Source organism: Dysidea avara, chromosome 9, assembly GCF_963678975.1.
Source record: "Dysidea avara chromosome 9, odDysAvar1.4, whole genome shotgun sequence".
In the NCBI taxonomy this organism is placed as follows: Eukaryota; Metazoa; Porifera; class Demospongiae; order Dictyoceratida; family Dysideidae; genus Dysidea; species Dysidea avara.
The window spans coordinates 30,007,749-30,018,859 of NC_089280.1; the positions used below are offsets into that span (position 1 = coordinate 30,007,749).

At 36.9% G+C, this 11,111-nt stretch overlaps 1 protein-coding gene across 1 annotated transcript in view; it reads left to right on the top strand.

Annotated features, from left to right (window-relative positions):
- Positions 1 to 4,049: 4,049 nt before the first annotated feature.
- Positions 4,050 to 11,111, top strand: part of LOC136267413 (gamma-aminobutyric acid type B receptor subunit 2-like) — a 61,062-nt gene continuing 54,000 nt past the window's right edge. Inside the window, exon 1 of the mRNA XM_066062564.1 lies at positions 4,050 to 4,379. Within this exon, the coding sequence (XP_065918636.1) occupies positions 4,128 to 4,379 (252 nt within the window). The 5' untranslated portion in view covers positions 4,050 to 4,127. The remainder of the gene's footprint in view (positions 4,380 to 11,111) is intronic.

Here is an 11,111-nt window from a genome sequence, read left to right on the forward strand (position 1 = left end):
CACTGTATCAAGTTATCAGCATCTTTTAGTAAGTGTAGTTGTAGCTAACCAATGAATATTATGAACGTTGATTGTATAACCATGTACACCTGCTGATCTGACCATGATTTATTAGAACCTTGACTTTCTCAGCCTTTCTGTATAATTATTGAACAACTACAAAAGCTGAAATGGCTAACCCAGCTAATTAGTTCCACTTTCTGTAGGTTATTAAACAGTTAATTTCTTATAGGCTCTATATATATATAAGCAACTTTTTACAGACTTTGCTTCCTGTGTTCACCTTCAATTGCTACTCTATTATGCTCATAATTATGCTCAAAATTTTTGCCACAGTTCCAATGTTCTATGGATAATGATAAACTTTGGCTTATGAACAACTGGTTAAATGTAAAAAGTTCTCGTTGTGCATTAAGAATTTGGCTACATTGTAAACTATAATAAGTCATGTCAGATAACTACTTGATGCCATATCAGTGGCATCGACTGTTCTATCATTGTAAGTCAACCTTTTTCTGTGGCATGCATTTTTTCCTACAGTATGACAATTATTCTGCCTATTATGCTAGCATTATGCTTGATGCTTTCGGGCACCTATTATGCTCAAAATTATGCCAGCATAATAGGCTGGTGCCTAATTGCTAGTGTCTAAATCGTGTGTATAGTTAGCAACAATGTATATAAGATAATGAATTTAAATCAATGGCTTGTATGACTGGATACCATAAAATGTAGCTAAATGGTAATACGATATGTTTATTAATAACAAATCTAGTACGTAGGAGGCCAAGTAGCTAGGAGAGATATATATATTTCTGGTGAAATTCTTAGATGCCCTACTTAGTTAAACAATAAACAAAATTCTTTAGGTTAGTTAACACCCTGACTCATGTCCTGTATACATGTATCAGGTGTTGGTATTAAGTCCACTGACCACAGAATAATAATAATGGTGTATATACCAATTACTTAATCATTCCATACAATGTGTAAAATAGCTAACAATACATGTTTAAAGCTAAGACACACATTGTGATAAATGTTGCTGGAGTGATTCTGCACTGGTAGATATTTCCTTGCCACATCCTTCAATAGTGTTCACCTCCACCGTCAAAGAGAAGCCACAACTAGTAATGAATATTAACTCAGCCTGCTCTAGCTGCCACACAGTAAAACACTTAAGCATTTATACTGCCAGTATTCTTCTTTCCTTCTAGCCATCATGTGGGTTTGCATGCAAACATTTGAGACACCATGCAGTTATAGTTAGCTAGCTAGTATTCTGTTTCTTACTCAGACTGAGATTGAAAACTACTGCACTCAACTGTGCAATGAATTAGAAGCTGCAGCCAATCTTTAGGTGAAAATTACAGTAGATATGACTACAGTGTTTTTAAAGATATACTACTCACCCTACTATGAATTCTAGATCAAAATTGTGCTAGTAATTGCTGAGCATTATTCATGCTCGCATATAGATACATGTTTAATTTGTTACAGGTTTTGGTACAGAAGACATAGCTAGAAAAGTCTATATATTTAACAGGGAATTCTCATTGCATTGGCTTGGCTACTATCTGATAGCTACTGGCCATTGTATTTTCCACTGATAGTTCCTACTCTGAATCCTGTTAAAGTTGAACCATTGCATCTGTAACAGCAACAACATAATATAACTGACATGACCTTTTTGTATCATATACCTAACCAGTATTTCAATACTGCAAATAGGGTCTGTGCTGCGTAGCTAGTTATGTACCAGGTTGCGCCTGCTCTAAAATTGCTTTACTAGCTACGTAGCTACCACTGAACAATCAATGCAATCATGAATACATTGGGTGATTGGCACAACAGCAATTAAGTAGTTAGCAATTCACATCATTTGGAGAACTGAGTTCACCACCCATTGAATTCACCAATTTGTCATCACCCTATAGTTAAGAATAGTTTTTTTTTTTTTTTTTTTAATTATTTATTTTTAAATTATTTATTTTATCTACCTGCTTACCTAGCACAATCTAACTTCGATGCAACACTTTACTCAGCTGCACATCAGCAACCACATCCTGTCACCTCATCTCAATTTGCACACCTTCAGGGTCTTTGATTCAACATTGTTCAAGTCAGTTTTTATTTTTTTTAATATTGTTTTATGCAATACCAGATGCGAGATTACAGAATTAAAATGGCTATGCATGTACAAAAATAGTGTGGTGGTGTTGAGGGTCAGATGGCAACATGTACCAACTGCCCAAACTAATTACTTATAATACTGGTTAACTATAATCAGGGGTTTTCATACGTATTTCGACTCTGAGCAAACTGGCCCAACCCAGGCATCTACTGCTCCACCAGTAGTATACCATTGGACCAATCAGCTTATGTTTGATTTGTATTAGTCACAAAGCTGAACTAGTGCTGAGAAAATTGGAGCAGAAGCCATGAGTTGTGTGGGTCATTTTGTGTTCACACTGGCCAATGGAACGCCATATTGCCTTATCAAATACCCTGGTATAATAGTCAATTTATTCAGTTACTGATAGGTTGTTTTTTTTGCCAGAGATGAATGTAGCTGGCATCCTATCCCTTGTGAATTACCGCTGAAATAATGTTTGCATTCATTGAATCGCCTCCAATGGCTACCAGTTCCCACTCCTCCCTGTGTTCACTCCTCTCCACCATGCCCATTGTCCCCTCCCAATCTATTGTTGTGTAGCTACGTACAGTAAATTTCCTCTACAAGCAATCTTAAAGTAAGTAACTAACTTATCTCACATAATACCTTATTTGATTATATGATTAAGTACGGGTAAAGGCACTTATACAAAAGCAACCTGCTACCAAACCACCACAGAGTTCTCAACCTGTAGCCTTTGCCAGGAGTGAGATCAATAAAGTTCTGCCATCCAACCCGTACAATCTAGCTGATGGAGAGAACAAGCATAACGTACATAAAATGTGCCCTTTAATGTGTAGTTGTGCACCTATGCTTTCTATCTATCCACCCATTTATGCAGCTATTAATTGTATCTGTACATATACATTCTGCCACCATCTGTTATCCCCCATGCTAGAATTGGTTGAACACACTGACGCATCCACTGAATTATGGTATTCTGGTAGTGCACTTTTATCCTTTGTAGGCACTGGAATGTCACTATGTTCCACCACATGTAGTTGCTTGTTCCCTATTTTCGTCTTGCAGTAATCATTTATGACACATGACCCAGCACAAAATGTAACTTATAAAATAGCTAACACTTGTAGGTGCCAGGCAGTCAAAACATTCTGTTACTTTTATTTTACATTTAACTCTGTTGTCCCAGCCGTGTCTTAATCCAGTGCTACCATTTCCTCGTTTAAATACCAGGAGTCACATGAAAATGGTCATGTGACTCCTGGTATTTGACTCCTGGTATCTGACTCCTGGTAACCATGTACAACTACATAAATGTCCAAAGATTTACAGACTTTTTGGTTCTTATAATACTCAGTGTTGTCATGTTGTGAATAAAGTTCATAGTCATAGATTTATGAACTTTTGTCTTGTTTGTCATGTGAACCTGAAATAATATATGAATTTTGGAACTTTTTGTCTTGTTTGTGAACCTGAAATGATCTATGAACTTTTATGAAGTTTTGGAACTTTTTGGCTTGTTTGCATGTCAGTGAACCTGAAATAATCTACGAATTTTTTTATGAACTTTTGGCAATCTCAGGCTGTGCCGGACCATTTTTGTTTGTTTGTTTGTCCTTAGTTATTAATAACCCAGAGATCTACCTATTTGTAATGTGTGGACTTGGTACATGCTGTTTTCGCAGGGTGACTATTGGATTATGAACTTTTTATGAACAATATTTTTTTTTTCACATGAACATTTGGAGCAATCATCTGGCATTTAAAACCACTGGCACTGCTAATAGCTACTGAACGTGAGATTCAATACTTTTGGAGTGACAGCGTAAGATTGCACCTGAAATCGTGAGAATCACACCGGAGGCGTGACAGTTGAGAGGCATGCCACCAAACGATTGAGGCGTATAATTATCACTCTGCAGGCCGCGCCCCTAGTTTCGCGTTAAAAAGAAAATCGAGCATAGATTCTTTAAGTGGAGTAAATCGCGTTATGGATGTGAGAACAGTTTTGACTTTGTTTGTTGTTGTTACTTTGTGCGATGGTGATGATCGTCCGTTATACTTACTCGACCTGTACGACTGTATCGATGACTACGAAGATTACTGCCACAACATCCCGGAATTTACCATCCGTGCTGCGATAGAATTAGCCAACAACCGCACAGATATACTACCTGGGTATACCCTACACACGCCATTAAAGTCTGCCAGTGTTCCAGTTGGCTCTGTAAGGAATGGAGAGGTAATGTGTACAGTGTAATATGATTGCAATAAGAAGTGTACTGGTCAGAGTTGGTACATGTACACTGAAGGTAAAGGGGTAGACACTTCCACACCGCCAGTTGATGCATTTGCAACCAGGATCAAGGGTTTTGATCGTCAAAATTTTGTCTTGATTGCTTGATTTCACTTTTTCAATCGTTTTAGTAAGCGTCTGTAATTTATTTTCCCTATACTTACTGTACTGATCAATCTTTCTGTTGTTGCCAATTTGTAAGATTGTAACTCCCAAAGTTATTGGTATAATATTATGAGACTGAAAGTTATACATTTGGCTAAGTAGATTATAAAAGTGACTGGATCTACGAAAGCCATTCTTATCACCCAAGTAGATTTTTTCACACAAACACAAAGCTTAATGAATGCACTATCAAGTTTCACTATCACGGTCGGCCAGAGTAAAGTCGTCTGCTTTTGCTGGCTGCTTTTTGAAAGCATAGTGGCGAGCTGTACGAGTGGTCTGGGGTCTTGATGGAGCCCTGGCCAACAAGGAGATGGCTGTGTGTGGCTGTACAGCTCCGTGGTATTGGACAATGACCTGTGCTGTAAATTTCCTTTCATTTTAGCCAGTTTGAGCCCTGAATGGCCCATAACTTGGCCTAATTCATCCCAACACGTTCCTTTTCAATTTTTGAACACCATCTTTCCCGCCTTCCAGGGCCCCTGCCTCCCACCCTTTTTGCAGCTCGCCTGATACAGTCAACCTCAGTTTAAAAACTATCTAAAATGGTGGGAAACTTAGCTGTTGACTTCATTGGATGATCAGGAAGGTAAGAAATTGTTGTAAAATGTGTGAAAATTTGGTATACGTAGCTACCACCATTGGCCAGCTACAACACTCTGAATATTTAAAACCAACGTTTCTCGATACTTTTAAATGGGAGATAATTCCTAGAGACAATCGCAAATATTTAATAAACAGGAATTCAAAAGAAGTACGATTGTTTAGCAGATCTGGTCACAATTAACTATTAAATTTCAAACCAGACTTTTCAATGACTAGTTTTGCTTCTTTACAAGATGTTGTAAGATGTTTATATAACACAGAACCATGGCTTCAATCCACAACTAAAATATGTAAAGTACAAAACAATACTGAAGCCAGCTAACTCATTTTATCTTGTTATGTACTTTGACAATTAAATTTGGAGGATGTGGGCAAAGAGCAACCATATAAATTTCTGTACACATGAAAAAATGCTATTCCATTTTGTCTATGCATGACTTAAAGTGTTCTGAAATGGTATGACAACTGTGCGTATATTTACTAACTGACATCTATTTATAGAATACAGTGCTATCAATCTGCTTGCATACATACATACAAAAATTGAAACCATCTCACGTAACAAAAAAGTGCACCCTTTTTGATTTATTTTTTGTAGATCAACTTCCATTCTCCATCATATAAAATGTGTTGGAAATGTAGTCCACACTATTGTGATCCTCCTAAGGTCTATATTTAACTAGCAAGATTAATATTTGTGACCGGACCTGTGAAAATAGGGCATGTGGGCACAAAGTACACTCCATCACATAACAGGCCATATCTCAGTAATGGAATAGAATATCTGTATTCTATAACTTATATGTTAAAGCCAATTCAATTTGCAATAAATGTTAAACATTTCATGAGCATAACGTAATAGCTTCCAAAGTTATGTGCCATGAAAGCTTGAAAAATTAAGCAAAGTATACGTGCCCACATGCCCTATTTTTGCAGGCCCAGTCACATTTATTTATTTATTTATTTATTAGTGGTTCTGAAAAAGCAAAGCTTATAATACCACACATTACAATATAGTAAATCTACGGTTTGTCCAATGTACATCCAGCAAAGTTTAAAAAGAATTAATGTTAGTGTGTAACTAAAAATAACTTGAAGTGCAATCTCAGAACTTTCTGCAATCTTAAAACTTTCCAAAGCATACCTTCGTATTTTTATTCCCAATACGTGTTACTGTAACATACTCCTTTAAATAATTCTAAATCTACTACTGGTCCTCAAATACTAATGCTGAAAAACCTGTCTGTCAGCCTTCTTCTTGCAAGCTGCTGTGCATGTCTTAAATGAAGATTTGTGACTGTCTCTGGGAAAACCGGTCTTATCGCCCATTTAAAAGTATCGAGAAATGTCGGTTTTAAGTATTCAGAGTGTTGTAGCTGGCCAATGGTGGTAGCTACGCATACCAAATTTTCACACGTTTTACAACAATTTCTTACCTTCCAGATCATCCACTGAAGAAGTAGTCAACAACTAAGTTTCCTGCCATTTTAGATAGTTTTTAAACTGAGGTTGACTGTATCAGGTGAGTTCCAGACAGGGTGGGATGTGGGGGCCCTGGAGGGCGGGAAAGATGGTGTTCAAAAATTGAAAAGGAATGTGTTGGGATGAATTAGGCCAAGTTATGGGCCACTCAGGGCTCAAACTGGCTAAAATGAAAGGAAATTTACAGCACAGGTCATTGTCCAACACCACGGAGCTGTACAGCCACACACAGCCATGTCCTTGTTGGCCAGGTCTCCATCAAGACCCCAGATCACCCATACGGTTCGCCACTGTGCTTTAAAAAAGCAGCCAGCAGAAGCAGACCACTTTACTCTGGTCGACCGTGACAGTGAAATTTGATAGTGCATTCATTAAGCTTTGTGTTTGTGTGAAAAAATCAAACTTCCTGTCTTGGGCAATAAGACTGGTTTTTGCAGATCCAGTCACATGTTAGCTACCATTATTCATTGCAAAGGTGTAGAGCAAAGCTTGCTGGAATTCTTTCTGTAAAGTGCAAACTGTAAGAAAACACCTGTGCCATTCAGCTTACACATGTCTTCATAACCAGGTTTTACTATTCACAAGAGCTATGTATGTAATGTGTAGTATAGTGATTTATAATTAATAGTTGTAACACGGGCATGAAGGCTTGTGGCCCTCAGGCAGTCAGGCATACATATCAGGCAAAGCCCGAATACCCCGTGTTACAGCTAAGGCCATACCTATTTGAAAAGTTGTTGCTCGGATTTATTTTACAACAAAATGGGTCGGTTGGTAGGAAAAAAAGAAAAGAAAAGCTAGCTAACTATAGGTTTAGACATGTTTATGATATCTGGTCACAATTTATTATTTATTAGACAACTATCCCTCTACAAGCCATATACCATTTCAAGTAAGTCACATTATAGAAACATTTAGCTGTATGTAGACCTATTAAATCCCTTCTAGTACATAACTATTGTAAATGTACAGCTAGTAGTTCAATGAGCACTGATGTATTGGTATAGCCAGGGGTGAGGAACACGTTAGTTTTAAGTAATCAGATAGCTAGCATTATATTTGAGATCAAACCAACTGACTGTTCTATTAGAGTATCTCGATCTTCTGCAGCAATTACAAAAATAATTTTAGGTGTCACGTGATCAATTTTTTTTCTTTTCTTAATTAAAAATCTGTTCAAAACCAGGTCAGTTGGGTCCGAGCAACAACTTTTCAAATAGGTATGGCCTAATATGCAACACTTGTTAGGCTGATAGCCTGCACAGGGCGATCAATCACCCAAGCCAATATGAGTGTAGCCACTGAATGTATTATATATGCATACCTAAAATTTTTGATTATGAGTCAGCAGCTAGTATGTTCTGGTTACACTCGGTTATGATGAACGGACATACCCTAGAGATATGACGGAGAATTTCAGTTACGCGAGTTTAATGTTATAATCAGTGCTATTGAATCGTTTATGGAAAAGTATGGAGTTTACTAAAGGCCTAGATAGGTAAGCTTGCTTGTAGAGTGGTTACTCCGTGTAGAGTGGTAGCTTCATGATGGGGGCGTGACCGCATTCAAAACATGTGGAAACGATCGGTGAATAAGCTATAGAACTAGTTCTCACCATAACCCAACGTTTTTCAACTCGTAGGATTACCTAACCTAAATACCTAACCATTAGGATTACCTAACCTAATTTCAAGGACTTAGACCTACAATAATGACTTGACCTAGTGGCTTGACTTATAGTATGTTCACGTTGAGCCGAATCCTCAAAAACATTTAATAACTCATGGATGCAATTACATACGATCTTGAAATTTGGCTCATTTGTAGTACTGCTTGACCCGCTAAAAATATTTCAAAATCTTTGTGTTTAAATGTTTGACATAATATTTACAGCCAATCAAAATTTTCACAATACATTTCCTATGGGGAAGCCATATAAGCACAGTGTCCAGTACAGCCCTTTCCCGAACTTGTAACGGAGCCAAACTGTACGTGTTTGTTGTTGACACTTTTGCCGTTACCAATAATCATCTGGTTGGCTGAAATGTTAACTCTGTTGAGAAAAAAATGCACTTTTAATTTTTAGCTGTTTTTCAGGATTCAGCTCAACGTGAACATACTATAGTGACTGAAAGGTGTAACAGAAAAGGGGCCAAACTAAGGAAAAAAAATCACTCCAACCCCAGGATTCAAACTGCAGGTCACCCAATGTCTAGTCAGGGCCACACTCAGTCTTCCTCCAGGAGGGATGGATTTTCTTCCTTAAACCTAAAGTATTTATTATTAGCACTATATAATCACTGCCCAGTTGTAGCCCGGTCTACATTTAATTTCGTATGTAGCCTGGGCGGCTCCTTTGATCTGAGGTGTGAAAGTGTTACATGTGAAGTTGTGTGTTTAGCTAATTCCTCGATGGTAGAGTTTTGTCTGCTTTGATAATATACAACTTTTTTTTCTGTTATCTGTACATATTTTTTGTACATACTGTTTTCAAACCTAATTGGTGAACATTATTAGCTGTCATGTAGAACTTTTCATGTACCTTTTTCTCATTACATGCATGGACATATCAAAGTGGTTTCCAAATTTGGTAGTGAGTTAAAGGTGCAGGGAGGGAATAGCCCTCAGCCACTGACAGATTTTGAACATTTAAATGCTTCAAAACTTACTAGATTCATGATTTGGTGAATAATATACGTAAACTATTTTCAATACATGCTTGCCTTGCTTGGTTCCCTTTAATTCCTAAATTTCAATTATGGTTTTAAGGTTGGTCTGGTATTATTTCCAATTAAAATTAAAACCTCAAGATTTAGCTACTAAATCATTCTTTAAATTTCAGGACACATTCACTAAGAACAGTTTGAGAAACGTCTCTGCAATTAATCCAGTCACTATGGAAAATCTAAATGTATAGGAAACACATACCACCAATCGACACCTTGAGCTATTAGCAAAGAGAAATGGGATGCAAAGGGGACAAAGGTAAGTCCATGATGCATGAATTGTACGTACTGTTGGGCTGAATTAAACAATGTCAAATAATGAAAAATCAAGCTCATTTTCCCAGCTGTTATCGAGTTACACTTGTCTGTAGGCATTAGTAAGTAGGTCACAGTAGAAAATTAAAATTTCATAGCAACTTACTGGAAGCATTTCAGGGTTTACTGAAAGCACTTTTGGACTTGGTTATACCTAACCAATGCTGCAAAGCCACCCATGAAGGTATTGTGAGGCTGGCTTCTCGTCAATATTTTTATGAGAAAGTGCAATCCTCCTAATATACAGTTACTACTGTACTGTATGATATTTGTGCTGCCAAACTATATAGTCCTGCAGCAATTCCACAAGTTCAAATTTCAGAGGGGGTTTCTACAACCCTCTTTATTCCCCTGACATGTGTAAAGTTTCATGCTATGATTTTATTCTCTCACTGTGTATCTTCCTACCTGTTTCAAAACACTAACATTTTCTTAAATATAAGCAAGAGTAAATAATAGGGTTGTAGAGTAGTATAGGGAGCAGGTAGTATACTGAATTAGTGTAACTATAGGGAAATGAAGTTGTGCAGTAGGTAACGCACAGGTATCAGTCACAATCTATCACCCTACTTGAATGCATAGCATATTTACTAGGGCAACTGCTTACCTGTAATAGATTTTAAAAACAGTGCATAGTGCAAAGCAGCAAATGGAATAAATCATGAAAAAATGTTTAATGATTTGGAAAGGTGACCATATTTAGTGAAGTTTGGATTCAGTCAAATTTTGTGAATGGGTTAGCTACCACATATAGTATGTTTGGTGGTCAAGTAAACACAGTATTATGACAAAAGTGTATGTTATAATGTCAAATTTGTGTGACATAATTAGCCTTAGTCAATTTTGTGTACTCTAGTCTGAAGAATCAGTCAGGTTGTTGATAAAAATTTGTAAACTGCACATTCAGAAGCATTAATTGTGAAGTTGCATGGTAACAGTGTAAGGTAATATATTTAAATCACTGCCTTGACTGGATAGACACAGAATTTAGTCATTTCTTTGGAATGTAAATGGTAGTACGATAATATGTTGTTACTAACAAAGCTAGTGTGTAGGAGACTAAGTAGCTAGTTTTTCTTAGATACCCTACTTAGTTACATAATAAACAAATTCTTTAATTTAGTTAACACTTGTCTCATGTACTGTCTACATGGAGTACATGTATCAGGTGTTGGTATTCAGTTTCGCTTTACCCACTGACATGTATATATTTATCACATAATGGTGTACTATAACTAACTAACCACAGTACATACATTTTTACAGTAGCTATGTGTATAATAATACATGCTATCTCATGGTATTCTGTTACAGCTAATTATTAACTAAAATAAATGTAACTGGATTTGCAAAAAGGGGTCTTCCACACACATCCAACTCTATC